This window comes from Haematobia irritans, chromosome 5 (assembly GCF_050003625.1).
Source record: "Haematobia irritans isolate KBUSLIRL chromosome 5, ASM5000362v1, whole genome shotgun sequence".
In the NCBI taxonomy this organism is placed as follows: Eukaryota; Metazoa; Arthropoda; class Insecta; order Diptera; family Muscidae; genus Haematobia; species Haematobia irritans.
The window spans coordinates 164757479-164775926 of NC_134401.1; the positions used below are offsets into that span (position 1 = coordinate 164757479).

Sequence of the window (18448 nt, forward strand, 5' to 3'; positions counted from 1 at the left end):
TTCGCAATTTTTCTAGAATGGATTTTTTTCAACAAAATTTAAATAATTTCCACAATTTTATTAATCCTCGCTCTTTTTTCCCTATTTGAAACAAAAATAATTAATATTAAGCTTTAAAAATATGAAAGAAAGAGTTATAAACAATAGAATTAAAAGACTTGAATTAAAAGTGGCCAAGAATTGGAATCCAGGTGTAGCCTTTACTTCAAATTCAACTTCCTGAGTAGCTAAAATACAGAACATCTTTTAGAGGACATTTGGAAGTGCTTTTAAAATTGTGCCTTTAGAAGTACTTCCAATTTTTTTTTTGCTGGGAATGTCTCATATTTTCTCAAATTCAGGCAAAGCAGAAGATAAACTCTTTTCTGATCGCATTTATGATGTTTTAAGAATATTCGCTGAAATATATATAATTATATTTTTTTTTGTTCTTGAAAATACTTGTGGTAGCATTTTAAACCCTAAAAAATCATGAATTATACAAATAGAACAGTAACAGTTTTTTGCAGATTTTTTTCTATGGGCCGACTAGCATGACATCAAAATATTATACATTGATTACCATTTTCAGCAGACTTTTTGCTATTTTAGCATATTTTTCTCTTCTGTTTCCACTAACAAAATTCTTTAGGAGTCTTAATAAAATTACATTATTTTTTTGTGTAACTTACCTGTTGAAAACTACCCGTTACAGAGTCATCAATATTATCGGTATTACAAAGTTGATTCGACAGGCAACAGAGGGTGTCTATGATCTTCGTTTTCCCTGAATCTGTAGGACCACAAAGGAGTACAGGTTTCTCCATATGTACACATTCAATGACATTCTTGAGTAGTTCACGCTGAGAAGCCAATAGTATTGGCGATGAGTTAACATCCATTTTTGATGAGCTATGGGGTTCTGCGTCACGTTCCAAGACTATATCATTGATATAAATTTTATTTGGTGTCCAATAGAGACTGATATCTTCGGAAATCTCATTTAATTTATCCGAATCACATTGGAAGATATTTGAAAATGCTCTTCTGATAAAAAGTTTATCTTGATCACAACGCATACGCTGATAGTAGACCAATTTCATGCGTTCGTATGTGATAAGAAGGAATTTTTCAAAATTGTCCTTAAAGCTGGCCTGTTGTTGTATGGTAAAACCAGTTTGTGGTCGCATTAGAAGATCACACCAGCGTAGAATGTCACGTAGATTTATTTCATAGGGACCCCCTCTATAGCCAAATTCCATTGAACTAATTCCACTATCCAAAGTTTCGGAGAAACGTACCATACGAAGCGACAAATCAAATGTGACATTTGTGGATTTGTGACCCCCATCAGGGATTTGTTGATTATTACGCATTGTTTTATAGATATCAAATAAATTGCCTTTGTATTGTAAGGGTGGTTCTGCCGCGGGCAAAGTTTTCACAAATTCCTGCTTCAACTGTTCGAAATGAGTTTCATATTTGCCCTCTATTACGTGTAACAAATCTTGCGTTGTTAATTTTCTTACGTAGACTTTGGTAAAACGATTCAAGAAGGATTGTGGCAAACCTTTACGACCACCTCCTTGCTTCAGGGGATTCTGACTGGCAAATATGCGTGTCTGCTTATTCAAAGCAAAGGTTTTATTCAGCTCGGGTATATACACTTCACCACGATGGTCAAGAATGGCATTGAGACCTTCCAACACAGATTGAGGGGCTAAGTTCAATTCATCCAAAAGAATCCATGTGTGATCAGATTTTAAAGCAGCCAATAGGGGACCATCGCGCCACACAAATGAACCAATCTGTGGGGATTTCCTTAGAGTATCCTCTCCATCAGTTGACTGTGTACCAGCAGCACTGGCATTTAAGATATTATCTTCGGCCGGCAAGTCGGTACCAAAAAGATCAGCCAAATCCGTATGTTCACACAGATTGATGCGCACTATATTGTATCCAATAGCCTTAGCAGCATTTTCCACAATTGAAGTTTTACCCACCCCAGGAGGACCTTCGAGTAAAATGGGTTTTTGCAGCGACAAAGCTGATAGCAAACGGAAGAGATTTTGTTTTGTGGTAGGGGCATCAAAAAGAAAATCTTGACCTTTAGTCATTACTTCACCGCGTGATTTGAGGTTAGTGTCTATGAAGAAGGGCTTAATTCCAAATCTATTATCTTCGGTATATTCGACAGATGTTCCTTTCTTTTGTCTCAACTCCTCGAGGGTGAATTTCTCATTCAATATCAACTCAGCCTGTTTGATGGCATAGTCCAAAATATTTGTGCGTAAAATTTCCACCTTATCCAAACTTTCATTGGTCAACATTTCTAAGGCATCCAAAAATATGGTCTCCAAGCCAAACACTGACTTCTCGGGAAAACTCAGTGTCCTATTGCGCACCATATAATTTGCCATGGCCAATATGTCACGAACCGAATATTTGAATTTGTCTATACATTCCTTCATGTACATAACGACTTCAATTATAAATTGGGCAATTTTCATGACTTCGCTTTTATCCAAATTAAGATCACGTTGCTCATTCAATATACAATTGCTAGCTATTTGTATTAGATCTTCGCGTGAGTCAGATGGTTGACACCAAATCTCCGCAAAGCGATTTCTTAGAGCCGGTGATAGTTCTTTCTTGCCAAAATCTCCTCCAGGATTCATTGTGGCTAAGAATTGGAATCCCGGCTGAGCCTTCACTTCAAATTCAGTGATAATTTCTGTGTCCGAATTTGATTTGGTCACTCCACCTTTCTCGGCTAGCAAAATAGTACGTTCCGGTTCGAGGACACTATTTAAACGTTCCAACACCGAATCTTCGGCCAATGACATTTCGTCAGCCATAAAATAGGCGCCTTCCTGCATGCATTGAATCAGAGGTCCATCGGTCCATTCAAATAACTTTGCCCCACCACCACTACCCTCCTGTTTGCTATCACTGTGGTTGCGACAGGGTCTCAAGCCTCCCAAGAAATCAGCACCCTCTGTATGCATATGACAATTGAGTATACGAAGTTGTACTCCTCGTATGGCAGCCAAAATCTGACACACAGTTGTCTTACCACACCCTGTGGGCCCCACCAATAGTACGGGTTCATCGAATTGCAAAGCCTTGGCCGTGAGCACCGCCATTCTGGACATATTACGAGTCCATACAATATCTGAGCGTTGGGTAAATTTCTGTATAGCTTCAATAATATCCTTGGTAACTGGAGATTTTTTCGATGCATCACCCATGGCATCGAAGAGAATGGACAAATCTATGCGTTTTCTAAAATTCTTATACAAAGCCTCTTCGATTATTTCAATCTCCATAGGAGTCCGTACTTTTGCCGATAGCACTAGATAACCTTCTTCAATCAAATGCTGATTCCAATCGTATTTGCTGTCCTCCAACAGTTTCTTATCGGCTAAAGTGTAGCGTATACCCCAACGGAAGAGATCACGTAGGGTGAAAACATTTTTCGTGGTAGTTTTTCTATTCTTTTGTAAATCCATCATACAGGCCACCATTTTGCGGGCATACGATGGAGGTATAAGACATTTCTTTTCCAATATAATTTCCAATTCGTTGCGGGGAATTTCCGAGAAATGCAATTCTATGAAACGATTTTTAAAAGCTCTTGATAGGGTTTTGCGACCTCCGTACAGGCCAGGAGGATTTTGTGTAGCAAAGAGCATAAAATTGGGATGTGCCTTTACCACGGTCTGTGTCTCTGGTATAAAAAGTTCTCGGTTGTCATCCAAGACACGATTAAGAGCTTCCAAAATTTCTGTAGAGGCCAAATTCAATTCATCCAAAATTATCCAATAGCCATTACGCATAGCCTGAACTAGAACACCTTCTTTGAAGGAGAGTTTTCCTGAAACATCTGCCGTATAGGTGCCTATATATTCCTGTAGATCAGTGTGCTCGTGATTGTTGATACGCAGACAATGATTGCCGCTACGTCGAGCCACATAATCAATTAGACTTGTTTTACCCGCCGATGTAGGACCTTGCAAGAGTATGGGTAGTTTTCCTATAGATATGATACGGGCCAAGTCTCTTAGGTTGTCTTTTACACTGGCTGTGAGTATGTAATTACTGCACTCCTCCAGTTCCTCTTTGGGGCCACGTTGAATCCAATATCCTTCAAAATTGAGATAATTCTCCCCCGGCTTGGGAATACCCTGGCCCAAAATAGCTTTGGCATTACTAAGCATAGCCTCTTTGATCAAATGCTCCACGACATTATGTGACTGGGGATCTAATTGGGTAAGAAAACTTAAGCAGAAAGACTCATAAAGATTTCTCTCAATGGAACCGCATAAATTCTTGGCACATATACACAACGAACGGCAAAGGGTACGAAGTGAGTACACCGGCCTATTTCCCAAACCATCATTCAATTCCAATTTGGCCAATTGTTTAAGGCGTTTGTAGAGTTTCACTATGTTCATGACACTTTTCTTTTGTATGCCTGTAGCGCTAAGATAATCCGATATCAGCAGACTCAAATCTGCATCTGTGGACACTTCGTCCACAAAGAATTCGGTGAAACGATTGCGTATACCCACTGATAAATCCTTTTTACCAATATCCGTGTTGGGATTCATACAAGCAAATATACGAAAATCAGGATGCCTTTTGACTGGAATAAAATCACCCTTTTCCAGAAGCACCACAGAGCCATCAGGTTCCAATATGGTGGAGAGACATTCCAAAGTTTCCGCTGAGGCCAAATTAATTTCATCCAATAATACCCAATCACCATTTTTGATACATTTAACCAGAGATCCCGGTATAAAGGCAAACGAAATGTTTATCGATTTATTTAGCTGATTATTCAACTTTTGCAGTTTTATCTTCAAGTCCAACCATCGCGGTAAATATTGTAAATCTTTATCCCTTAGTTCATTGCGTTCGGACTTTTCGAAGACAGAGTTTACGATTTTCAGCATTAGTTTTACCACCACCGCGAAATTTCCTTGGTTGTAGCATATACTGAACTTGGAAAGAAAAGATTCATTTTTCATTTGATTGAAGGTTTTGCGGAATAAAATTTCAAATTCACTACGCAATGGAGCAATGACACAGGCCAGATCGACGGGCTTGAAGCCTCCAACTAAATCGGATACGTCGGATTGGTTATTCATATTAATCACCACCAGTTTATGTTTCGTTCGCTCGGCTAAATATTGCACAGATGAAGTTTTTCCTACACCAGTTTCACCCACCAACAAGATAGGTTCAGCATTGGTCACACAAACAGCAACGCGTTCCAATAAACATGAAGCCAAACGGGTAAAAGAAAATGTCACCGATTTTTTCTGACTAGCTTTTATGGATTTCTCCGCTCCATTGGACATTTTAAAACGTTTCAAGGCTTGTTCCTCTACTCTCTCCACTGCTGATGACATCTGCTCTTCCATTGGATGACGTGAACATAATTCGGCACGGCCCACTTTAATACGATCACCCTGTATTTGAATTTCAGGTTTATATTCCTCAGCAAAATGTTCACAACGCGATTGTATTATACCCAGTTTAGCTCCAATACTTGTTATAAGTTTTGTCTTCTCCTTGCTATGGGGTAAATACGAACAGAATATATCCACAGCATTTTGAAATACAAAATAGGCACATTCAGTACTTGTCACAGAAAAAACTGGATTAGATCTTTGGCATAGTTTAATTAAATCTCGTGTCGAAACTAAACGCCCCGAATTAGTGACCGATGTTAGATTAACTTCCTCATGGGGTAATTGCAGATAATGTTCCGTGTTATTAGCACGATCTTCGGTTTCTTGCTGGCGTAGATTATCGACCACGGAATGATCACCTTTGGAGAATGTTAGAAAAACATCAACAATACGATTGGCCACAGTGGCTAGTTTGGCATAATTTGTGCTAACAACTTTGCACAATTCATTGCGAGATAATGGCAATATGTTAATGGTATACAAGTACTTTTCCAACAGTGAGAATAAAGCTTTTTGTGATGAATTCGCTGATGATTTATTATTTCTGAAAAATAATAAAAATTATTAGTATATTTATATAGTAATAGCGCCACTTATTTGTGATTTAAAAAACTTACATTGACAAAATTTTCTATACAAATAAAATTTTGGCAAAATTTTCTATTGAAATAAAATTGTGACACAATTTTCTGTAGAAATAAAATTTTGAAAAAATTTTCTATAGAAATACAATTTTGACAAAATTATCTATAAAAAATAAAATTTTGACAAAATTTTCTATAAGAATAAAATTTTGACAAAATTTTCTATAAGAATAAAATTGTGACAAAATTTTCTATAAGAATAAAATTGTGACAAAATTTTCTATAAGAATAAAATTTTGACAAAATTTTCTAAAAAATAAAATTTTGACAAAATTTTCTATAAGAATAAAATTTTTTATAAAATTTTCTATAAGTATAAAATTTTGACAAATTTTTTTTCTATAAGAATAAAATTTTGACAAAATTTTTTGCTATAAGAATAAAATTTTGACAAAATTTTCTATAAGAATAAAAGTTTGACAAAATTTTCTATAAGAATAAAATTTTGACAAAATTTTCTATAAGAAAAAATTTTGACAAAATTTTCTATAAGAAAAAAATTTTGACAAAATTTTATATAAGAATAAAATTTTGACAAAATTTTCTATAGAAATAAAATTTTGGCAAAATTTTCTATTGAAATAAAATTGTGACACAATTTTCTGTAGAAATAAAATTTTAACAATTTCTATAGAAATAAAATTTTGAAAAAATTTTCTATAGAAATACAATTTTGACAAAATTATCTATAAAAAATAAAATTTTGACAATATTTTCTATAAGAATAAAATTTTGACAAAATTTTCTATAAGAATAAAATTGTGACAAAATTTTCTATAAGAATAAAATTGTGACAAAATTTTCTATAAGAATAAAATTTTGATAAAATTTTCTATAAGAATAAAATTTTGACAAAATTTTCTATAAGAATAAAATTTTGACAAAATTGTCTAAAAAAATAAAATTTTGACAAAATTTTCTATAAGAATAAAATTTTTTATAAAATTTTCTATAAGTATAAAATTTTGACAAATTTTTTTTCTATAAGAATAAAATTTTGACAAAATTTTTTGCTATAAGAATAAAATTTTGACAAAATTTTCTATAAGAATAAAAGTTTGACAAAATTTTCTATAAGAATAAAATTTTGACAAAATTTTTTGCTATAAGAATAAAAGTTTGACAAAATATTTTATAAGAATAAAATTTTGACAAAATTTTCTATAAGAAAAAATTTTGACAAAATTTTCTATAAGAAAAAAATTTTGACAAAATTTTCTATAAGAAAAAAATTTTGACAAAATTTTCTATAAGAAAAAAATTTTGACAAAATTTTCTATAAGAATAAAATTTTGACAAAATTTTCTATAAGAATAAAATTTTGACAAAATTTTTTATAAGAATAAAATTTTGACAAATTTTTCTATAAGAATAAAATTTTGACAAAATTTTCTATAAGAATAAAATTTTGACAAAATTTTCTGTACGAATAAAATTTTGACAAAATTTTCTATACGAATAAAATTTTGACATTTTCTATAAGAATAAAATTTTGACAACATTTTCTATGAGAATACAATTTTGACAAAATTTTCTATGAGAATAAAATTTTTACAAAATGTTTCTATAAGAATAAAATTTTGACAACATTTTCTATGTACCGTTTAGCATAACGTTTTATAGGAAGGCAAAAAATTGTATTTTTCTATCCTATCAACTACGTTAAACTACGCCGTACGTGACAATCTGCCAACATGTAGTCTTCCAGTTTTAGTGCCGTGTTTCAAGAAAGAAATTGTCATATGACTTTCAATGCATAAATTACCTTACGGAGACAAACAATTGGAAACCTGGAGCGATTTTCACACAATCTCGAAATCCTGGAACACTAAGATATTGATTCTCCAACAAACCGCTAAGGACTGTATACGTATCAGTTGTGGCACTGTCTAAATCCTCCAAAAATAGCCAGTAACCATTCATTACAGCCTAAAAATGTAGAGTAAATACAATTCAATAAAAGATCCATGAAGTTGTTGTTGTCATTTCATTCACTCACCTGTGTTAGAACACCCGGCAACCATATAAATTCTCCCGGTACATCGGTACAATGATATTGACCCAATAATGTCTTACAATCAGTTTGATCACCCAATTGTACACGTATGAAACCATTTAGAGATGGCCCTTGTTGAGTGGACTTTAATGACTCATTAACTTCTTTGATAGCCTCAATATCCGTTTTACGTTTATTTCCAATTTTCTGCACATTCGCATTGCCATTTTGTTTGGTATTTTCTTTGTATAATTCTTGGGATTGTTGCTCATTTTCAATTTCTTGTAGTTTTGGACATATTCGACCTGTCTTTCGAGCTAAATATTCCACGAGTGTTGTTTTACCACAACCAACTGGTCCCGAGAGGCATATTGCTTTACCGGCTGTGGCACCAAGAGCAATACTTCGCAAATTAACTTTGGTTGAGTCCACACGAACTATTCGATCATGTAAACCATCTGTTTTAGAATAAAATTCGTAATTATCCTTGTTGTAGATGGGTAAAAGGACACCCTCAATATTGGTCACCAATGTTGATTTAATATCTATGGTCAATGTTCTTGACGAACATTCTGAAGCTAATGGCGTTATTGAAAATTCTCTAGGAGATGCTATAGCATTTTTCTCATCCTCAAATGCAATTAGAATATCATCGGGAATATTAGCGTTAAGGGAACGCAATTTTAAGGCACTCATATTTGTCAATAAAGCTAAAATATGATTTACATAAAGCTTCAATATAGATGGCTTATCATGGACTCGGTCAACATAGCGTTCAAGAAACTCTGACCAATTCCATAATTCCTTGAAATAATCCACATTAGCTCTTAGCAAGTGATAGCAACATTTGATGATTTCCATTTCATTGGGGAGTTGTGTCTGTAGGTCACTTTTTGTTTTCTTTGCAACAACTTTGCCAAAATCATCTGGGCTTTGGGCAAATATAGGTGGTTTATTAGAGAAATAAGATAAAGCATATCTGGAACGTAAAGGAAAGGGCGATTAGAACACTGACAGATTCTTAAAGTATTTATGATCTCACTTTTTTACACTGACGGACATGTGCATTAGTTTCGCCAAAGCAATAGCTTTCTTTAGGTAATCACGAAATTCATCTCCTCTAAGATTAATGCTGTTATTGACACCGTTATTGCCGCCAGCTAAAGCATTTGTTAAAAGCAAAAACAAACAATCCTCAAAAGCCACCGCTATGGGTATGGTCAAATGTTCTTCCAGCAATGCCGAGCTTAAAAATTTCAAGAGTTCTTCCACATCTTTTTCGTTGATGACCTTAAATAGAAATGTAATATTCGTATATATCATGCAAATTGGAATGAACACACACTTACTTGTTTCTCTAAAAATTTTTGTAAAATTATTTTCGGTTTTCCACTGTCATTAATCATAGCCACGAGAGAGTGAACATTTTGTCTTATTTTGCCTTCTTTAAATTCCATTTTGAATATATGTATATGGAAGCCCAATACTGGTATGAGATACTATCTCTAAATACTAATATATTAACTTTATTTTTTCTATGAATTTCTTTAATAATTCTTTAATTAAGCAAAAATCACTAAACTGCTTGCTTCTACTTGTAGCCTCCACATCAAAACAAAAAAATAACACGTGCAACTGCACAATAACAATTTCGAAGAAAGAGTATTCAGTACCGGGTACAGTTAGTGTTGCCACAACTTTGTAAGAAAAAAGTGTATTATTTGTACATTTATCAAATGTTTACCATGTTGAGTATAATATAATATGGATTCTCGAGACAAAAATCGGCTTTAATTATAGACAATATTTAAATTATAAAGACGAAAAGTATCGCAATAAATGCCTTGGAACCCTTTAACCAGGATTTAAAAAAATATATATAATTTTTATATACCGAAAATCGGCAAAGGCTATACGATAAAACGCATAGCGTTGACAACGATTTGTATTATTTTTAACTAACCGTTAAACCACTATTTTCACGTGGCCAAATAACAACAATGTCTAATGGTGAGTTAAAAAAACCTAAAAACCGTTTATCGCTACGGTTGTGCATACCCAATCGACATTATGATAGTTGGCAACACTTACGGGATATTAATTCGTAGTGAAGAATCAAGACGAAGAAGCATTTGTTTTCAATTAATAATAGTATTTCCCAGATCATTGTTTTGCACCTCTAACACAGTTTGGAAAGGAATAATTCAAGATGACTACAGACGTCAGAGATATATTGGACATGGAACGTCCCAACACTCCAGAAATTACCAGGGACTCATTTCTGGCCACCAAGAAAAGGAACTTTGAAAAGTATGTATACCCAGAGATTCTATCGTCCTTTTATATTTATTGTTTCCATCATGTCTTCCAGGACAAAAGGAAATTCAAAACGGCCCGAGGGAATGAATCGTGAGGTATTTGCCTTACTGTACAATGACAATAAAGACGCTCCGCCTTTGCTGCCTACAGATACGGCTTTGGGTATAGGGTCGGGATACAAGCAAATCAAAGCACGATTGGGTATGAAAAAAGTAAGAAAATGGGAATGGGCTCCGTTTTCGAATCCAGCACGTAATGATGGTGCTGTATTTCATCACTGGAAAAGAACCAGCGATGAAAGCAAAGACACTCCATATCCATTTGCAAAGTTTAATAAGCAATTGGAAATACCACAATACACCATAGCAGAATATAATTCGCATTTGCAAACGAATACGCAAAAGTGGACTAAGGAGCAGACGGATCATTTATTTGATTTGGCAAAAAGGTAAGCGTAAGTAAGTAAATAAAATTAATTTTGAATTTTAGTTTTCTGTTCTCTTCAAGGTTTGACTTACGTTTCATTATAATGGCCGATCGTTGGGATCGTTCGCAATATGGCATGAAATCTGTTGAAGATCTTAAAGAGCGTTACTACGAAGTCATTGGCATACTCTCTAAAATTAAAGCACCGGCTTCAGGAGGCGCCAATGCCAATAATGCCTATGACAGAAAACCTTTTGTTTTCGATATAGAACATGAACGGCGACGTAAGGATCAACTTAAGAAACTCTTCGAACGCACTAGCCAACAAGTGAAAGAGGAACAGAATTTACTCAATGAACTGCGCAAAATCGAGGCTCGTAAGAAGGAACGAGAACGTAAGACCCAAGATTTGCAAAAATTAATCTCTCAAGCCGATCAACAGGGGGATACTTCAGCAAGTGCTCAGAATGCTCGAAAATATGAAAAGAAATTGCATAAAAAGAAATTGCATCATCAACCAAGACCCTCGAAAGTTGATTCGGTGGTCAATGCCATAGAGATTGGGTCAAGTGGTATTAAGTTTGCTGATTTGCGTGGTTCAGGAGTATCGCTAAGATCTCAAAAAATGAAATTACCCGCCAACATAGGACAACGTAAAGTGAAAGCTTTGGAGCAGGCAATACAAGAATTTAAAGTGGGTAAGTAATATGGAGTATATATAACGATTTGACCATTACTTCATGTTTTCAAAATCATACTTTTTTATTTTCAATTTATTTTATAGATCCCACGCCACCTCCTACTGAAGAAATTTGCAATTCATTTAATGAGTTACGCTCAGACATGGTTTTGTTATGTGAACTACGCACTGCCCTATCAACTTGTGTCTATGAAATGGAGAGTCTGAAACACCAATATGAAGCTGCTTGTCCTGGAAAGGTAGTATCTGGTTTATTTTAATATACACACAAAATTTTTTTTCTGATTCCATTACGAAATTAATTGATCCAATTAATTTTTTAATTGAAATGTCTTCAATCACAGAAATGATAGTATCAATTAAAAAATTAATTGAAAGTCAATTAAAAATTGATCCAAGTGCGATGGATTTTTGTTTCAATTAAAAAATTTTTTGAATCAATTCAATTTTTAATTGATATTGTTAAAACTCAAGACTTGAATTGGAAACTCTTCATGAACATTTTTTCTGTGTAGCTATAGATTTTTTGTATTTACATGTTTTTAATTTTAGACCCTTAATATACCCTCATCATTAATACCATCAACTTCGCAAATAAAATCCGAAACGTCGGACATTGCAACGGTTACAAATACATCAAACTGAAACAAGATTTTGGAGAAACCCTTGGAAGGAATCATAAAATAATTGAAACTCTTGACTTTTAATTGTAATACGGACATTGTAAGGTACTCGTAATAAAAAAAAAATATGCTAAACACACTAAGACGATTTTTTTATTGATTCCAATTTACATCACAAATTTTCGATATACGATTATGTCAAATTTCCGATATACTTTCAAAAGCTTTGGTTATTCCTCACGACGTCTGGAAGTACGACGATAACGACGAGTACTACGACTGCGGCTACGATCGGCCTTGTTTTCTTCTCGGCGGGCAGATCGGCGAGTACGACGTCTCCTAGACGAAGATCTGGCCATAGAGGATCTTCCTCTACCAAAACAATCCGTGTGGTCAAGTGCCATTTTGGGGCGCTGAATGATAAACAGAGGTATTAGAAAAAAAGTATATCATGAATAGAACTGTTATAGCCTATACTAAAATATATGTGAAAAAAAAAATAAACAAGATATCTAAAAAAATGGACAATAATGTGTAGTACTTACACCCCTAGTTGATTCGGCATATACTTCATCATCTGGTTCAGAGTTATTCGACACAGCATTGGATAGATTTCGGGATGGAGCAAGAGTTGTTTCGTTGCCATTGCCAAACTTAAATGCTAATTTAGCTGTTTCTTCGTCCACGACAATAAGACCAAATTCTTTGGCAGCTTCCAAAGCTTTCTTAAAAGATTTTTCTAAATCGGCTTTACTAATTGTTTTCTGAACGGTCTTAGGTATATAATCTTTCACCATTTCATAAAGATTATCAATAAGTTCAGCTAAATTGATCAAATCGATTAACTTAATTGTACAAATAAAATTCAATTATGAACTTACATGTATCGGGAGATTCATTGAGAATATCCAATATGCGGGACATTACAATAGAATTTAGTTTCTTCTCCATTTTTCTGATATATTTGAAATTTTTGAACAAAAAAATCTAAGGTTCCACTAGTCGATGTGTATACTAAAAAATATATGGAAAATGTGAAAAAAATTGATTTTTGTTGAAAAGCCTACTACACTTTTAAGAGGAAATACTATATAAAAATAGTTTAAATTCAGATATTGTAGAATTAATACAGAGAGAAAAATAATTTTTTCACAAAGCTACGATGAGAAATGTTTTTCGATATTTGACAGTGTTTTAAACCCAAGACCATTGCAAAGTATTAATTCAATTTCATTTAAATATACTCTAAACTGCTATGAGTTTTATATATCGTTAGCTTAATGTGTAAAGGTGCTAAGTCACATTTTTGAAATTTTACAGGAGAGGCAAAAAACTTAATAAACCTATTTTCGAAAAACGGTAAATGTAGTTACCATAAATGCTTTCAATAAAAACAGTAAACTTTCCGCAAAATCGCACACAAAAAATTGCTATTCCAATTTTTTAGCAAAGTCTACTCAACCTAAAATTTGACTTAGCATTTACAGGTGCTGACTTAGCACTTCTACACATCATTACCAAACAGAGATAAAAACAGATATTTAATATATTTGTTTTTGGTAAACTATGTATTTTTGATTTATCTGTCGATCTGCATCCTAATGCATTTTTTAAGCTAACGATATGTGAAACAGTGCCTATCAGTAATATTGTTCCTAGATCCAAACCTTTATCCTGAAATTTAATCTAAGAAAGTTTTTTTTTTGGTGCAAGAACGAATCTATAATCCAAACCAGGATTCTCGAAGGTTGGTTCTGTGGTCAATGTCATAGAGATTGACTCAAGTGGTAGCGGATTAGCTGATTTGCGTGGTTTCAGGAGTATCGCAAAGATCTCAAAAATGAAATTAATCGGTCACACAGGATAAGGAAAAGTGAATGTTTTGGAGCAGGCCACATAAGAATTTAAAGTGGCTAAGTACCCAGTCAACATTTCATAGTTAAATTTTATTCCCACAGCTACCATATACTCTGGTGATACTGTAACAATCGTCAACTGTAATGGGGAAATATACCAATAGGATTAAAAGTATTTTAGCATCACTATTGTTAAGTGATGGAGCCATCGTGGTGCAATGGTTAGCATGCTCGCCTTACATACACAGAGTCGTGGGTTCAGTTTTGACCAAACACCAAAAAGTTTTTCAGCGGTGGATTATTCCACCTCAGTTATGCTGGTAACATTTCTGAGTGTTTCAAAGCTTCTCTAAGTGGTTTCACTGCAATGTGGAACGCCGTTCGGACTAGGCTATAAAAGAGTTCCCTTGTCATTGAGCTTAACATAGAATCGGGCAGCACTTAATGATAAGAAAGAAGTTCACCACTGTGGTATCACAATGGACTGAATAGTCAAAGTGAGCCTGAAAATATCGGGCTGCCACTATACCTAACCTAAGTTATTTGAAGAAATAAAAACAGCACGAAAAAAAGAAATGTTATTACGCTTAAAATTATGATAGGAATAAAGTGAACATTTTTTTAAAGATGTTTTTCCAACGATACTGTCTCGATAAAGAATAAAAACATTGGCTGCCAAACGCTAGTATATCAGCACCAATACAACCAAAGACATTTTTCAGTAGAAACAGCAGAAATGTCTGCTAAAACAGCAGAATGTCTGTTGAAAAAGGGAAAGCTATCGCTGCTTGCTGAAATAGCAAACATCGTCTGATATTTTTTTAAGCTGGATTACACTAAAATATAAAAATATCAACTTCGTAAAACAATCTGAATATTTATCAAAATGACGTATAACAGAAATCACAATATTTGCTGATCGCATTTACATGCTTGTAGGGATATTACAGTGCAAAAATATACCAAAAACATCTTTTGATTCTTTAATAAGATTTGGGGAGAATTTTTTAAAACCTAAAAATTTTATTAGTTATTGTTCGTTAGACGCTAATGTACAAAAATATAACAGCAGACAGTGTTGTCAGTATTGGGGATTTACCCCAAATTGGGGATATTTTTTCGTGAATGGAGACGAAATTTCTGAGTTGTGGACTTTCCATAAATTTGGGGATTTTTTTGAGAAATCGGTTTAATCTTTTTTAACAAAATTTTATTTTTATGGGTAATTTTGTCAAAATTTTATTTCTATAGAAAATTTTGTCAAAATTTTATTTCTGTATACATATTTTTTTCAAACTTTCATTTCTATAGAAAATTTTGTCAAAATTTTATTTCTATAGAAAATTTTGTCAAAATTTTATTTCTATAGAAAATTTTGTCAAAATTTTATTTCTACAGAAAATTTTGTCAAATTTTTATTTCTATAGAAAATTTTGTCAAAATTTTATTTCTATAGAAAATGTTGTCAAAATTTTATTTCTATAGAAAATTTTGTCAAATTTTTATTTCTATAGAAAATTTTGTCAAAATTTTACTTCTATAGAAAATTTTGTCAAAATTTTATTTCTATAGAAAATTTTATTTCTGTTGAAAATGTTGTCAAAATTTTATTTCTGTAGAAAATTTTATTTGTATAGAAAATTTTGTCAAAATTTTATTTCTATAGAAAATTTTGTCAAATTTTTATTTCTATAGAAAATTTTGTCAAAATTTTATTTCTATAGAAAATTTTATTTCTGTTGAAAATGTTGTCAAAATTTTATTTCTGTAGAAAATTTTATTTGTATAGAAAATTTTGTCAAAATTTTATTTCTATAGAAAATTTTGGCCAAATTTTATTTCTATAGAAAATTTTGCTAACATTTTATATAACATGAAAATAAAACAGCAGACATCGACTGCTGTTTTTAGCAGACTTTTTTCTATGAGTTTACACAGTTTTTTTACCAACATTACTTTGATCTTTGGTAAATATTATTTAAATTCCAATTTGTAGTTTTTTGAATTTTTGGTCAAAATTTGATTTTTAATTCCTCAGAAGTACATTTTTTTTCGGGGAAAACATATTTTTAGAAGTAGCGTTATTATGTACACTCATAGAAAAAAGTCTGCTAAAAACAGCAGTCGATGTTTGCTGTTATATTTTTGTACTTCAGGGCCAAATGAACAACAATTTATAAAATTTTTAGGTTATAAATTTTTCCCCAAAGCATATTTAAGAACCAAAAGTAGTTTTTGGTATATTTTTGCATTGTAATATACTTACAAGCTCCTAAATACGATCAGCAAACATTTTGTTTGCTGTTATGCCTCAATTCGATAAATATTCAGATTTTTGGTCAAATACTATAGATATTCATAAAATATTGCTTTAATTATGTTAGGATAGCTCCTAAAAAAACAAACATTTTAGCCAAAATAAAACATGTTTTAGTGCAATCGTGCTTCAAAAATAGCAGGAAATGTTTGCTATTTCAGCAAACAGTGACTGCTGTCCCTGTTTCAGCAGACTTTCTGCTGTTTTAGCAAACTTTTCTGCTGTCCCTACTAACAAATTTCTTTGGGTGTATTAAAACAACAAACTTGATTTCATAGAATTCAGTCAATTTTAAAACGTAAGAATTTTTTTCTGATTGTACTTTAGAAAGATACAGTGCGCATTTAAGGGTTAATTTAATAACTTGGTGATATAAAACTTATCTATAGTGACGGCGCTTTCCTCGCCGTCATAATTTTTTTATTATTTCAAATTTATACAAAACATGGTATCTACCATACATAAAATTTTTTTGTCTCAAATTTGGATATACCATCAACAAATTTTTGTTATTCTTCGCCACTTCTAGAATTACGACGAGTGCCACGAGAACTGCCACTACGGCTACTATTAGTCTTCTTTTCCTCTTGCCGGCCAGATTCTTTACGACTTTTAGAAATACGACGACGACGTGTACTGCGACTTCGACTGCGGCTGAGCTTTTGCTCATCGTTTCGGCTCGAACGACGAGTACGACGTCTTCTAGAGGATGTGGATCTTCCTCTCCTCTTCCCCATTTTGGTGGCCTGAACGATAGACAAAGAAGCATTAGAAAAAAAAACGAATAAGTCTAATGTAGGGCGAATCGGTCTATATTATACCCTATCGACCGATGGTGCAGAAAAATTATATTAGGAAAATTATTATAAAAATATATCAATTACCATAATAAAAAATAAATTTAAATAATTTAAATAAAATAAAAAATATGCATACAATAGTATAAGCTCTACTTACACCCTTATTTGATTCGGGATATACTTCATCGTCATTTTCAGAGTTATATGACACATCATTGGACAGATTTTGGGATGGAGCCAAAGTCGTTTCCTCGCCATCTTTGTCAAATTTAAATGTTAATGTAGCGGTTTGTTCGTCCATAGCAATAAGACCAAAATTTTCAGCAACTTCCAGAGCTTTGTCGAAAGCTTTATCTAAATCCGAATTACTCACTGTTTTCTTTACTGTTTTAGGTATATAATCCATCAAAATCTCATAAAGGTTATCAATATGTTCAGCTAAATTGATGAAATTTATTAGTTTTGTTGCACAAATAAAATTCAATTATAGATTTACATGTATTAGGGGACTCATTGAGAATATCCAATATGCGGGGTATTACAATTGAATTTATCTTCTCCATGATTTGAAATTAAATCTTTTTTATGTAAAAAATTTAAAATTAAACTAGTTGATGTGTATATTAGAAAATATAAGGAAATTGTGAACAATTTTGATTTTTGATGAAAAGCTTACTATATCTTTAATAGAAAATATTTAAAAAAGTTTTTTCTTTTTTTTACTTTTTGGTATTGTCAGTTATTGTAGAATGCACACAGAGGGGTTAAATGAGCATGTGACTAATTCGATGTCCTCAGTCCAGAGTACACTAAGTCGACTTATTATTTTTTGATGAAGTTCGTTGTTTTTTATTCGGATTGATGTGAATTGCATCCTGTCAAAAGTTCAAATTTATTGGACACTTCTATCAAAAGTTATGGTTAATATTGTACGTAGCCGGTACAATCCAAAAGGGCAGAAAGCTTTGTTCAGTCTAAGGTGGTATAAGTCATGTTTAGCCACGTTCTATTATAACTATTTTGAAATCGTACGTACTGAAAAAATCTACAATAAGAATTAAGGTTTTTTAGAAATTCCAAATATATACCAAAAACTACGTTTGGTTTTTAATTATGCTTTGGGGAACATTTTTATAATTTGTTGTTCGTTAAACCCTGAAGTTAAAAAATATAACAGCAGGCAGTGTTGCCAGTATTGGGGATTTTCCCCAAATTGGGGATACTTTTTCATGAATGGGGACGATAGAAAATTTTGTCAAAATTTTATTTCAATAGAAAATTTTGTCAAAATTTTATTTCTATAGAAAA

General features: G+C 32.8%; 4 protein-coding genes across 4 annotated transcripts in view; 1 reads left to right on the forward strand and 3 right to left on the reverse strand.

The window, feature by feature from the left end:
* The window catches only part of LOC142238266 (midasin), a 30544-nt gene extending 20856 nt beyond the window's left edge, over positions 1 to 9688 (reverse strand). The window contains exons 1-5 of the mRNA XM_075309873.1: positions 9449 to 9688; positions 9142 to 9389; positions 8103 to 9078; positions 7869 to 8032; positions 672 to 6003 (exon numbers count right to left, since the gene is read on the reverse strand). Coding sequence (XP_075165988.1) covers positions 672 to 6003; positions 7869 to 8032; positions 8103 to 9078; positions 9142 to 9389; positions 9449 to 9556 — 6828 coding nt within the window. The 5' untranslated portion in view covers positions 9557 to 9688. The remainder of the gene's footprint in view (positions 1 to 671; positions 6004 to 7868; positions 8033 to 8102; positions 9079 to 9141; positions 9390 to 9448) is intronic.
* A 540-nt stretch (positions 9689 to 10228) lies between these two features.
* On the forward strand, positions 10229 to 12310 carry DMAP1 (DNA methyltransferase 1 associated protein 1). The gene is made up of 5 exons (XM_075310654.1): positions 10229 to 10409; positions 10471 to 10866; positions 10926 to 11542; positions 11629 to 11783; positions 12097 to 12310. Exons 1-5 carry the CDS (start codon positions 10309 to 10311, stop codon positions 12187 to 12189), a joined length of 1362 nt encoding a protein of 453 aa, XP_075166769.1. The 5' UTR covers positions 10229 to 10308; the 3' UTR covers positions 12190 to 12310.
* Positions 12299 to 13229, reverse strand: LOC142238924 (uncharacterized). Its single transcript, XM_075310655.1, has 3 exons — positions 13049 to 13229; positions 12713 to 12990; positions 12299 to 12580 (listed from the first exon to the last, which is right to left on the reverse strand). Exons 1-3 carry the CDS (start codon positions 13116 to 13118, stop codon positions 12398 to 12400), a joined length of 531 nt encoding a protein of 176 aa, XP_075166770.1. The 5' UTR covers positions 13119 to 13229; the 3' UTR covers positions 12299 to 12397.
* A 3490-nt stretch (positions 13230 to 16719) lies between these two features.
* Positions 16720 to 17817, reverse strand: LOC142238926 (uncharacterized). Its single transcript, XM_075310656.1, has 3 exons — positions 17637 to 17817; positions 17298 to 17578; positions 16720 to 17086 (listed from the first exon to the last, which is right to left on the reverse strand). The coding sequence occupies exons 1-3, from the start codon at positions 17701 to 17703 to the stop codon at positions 16850 to 16852; spliced, it is 585 nt and encodes a 194-aa protein (XP_075166771.1). The 5' UTR covers positions 17704 to 17817; the 3' UTR covers positions 16720 to 16849.
* Between the last annotated feature and the right edge of the window lie 631 nt (positions 17818 to 18448).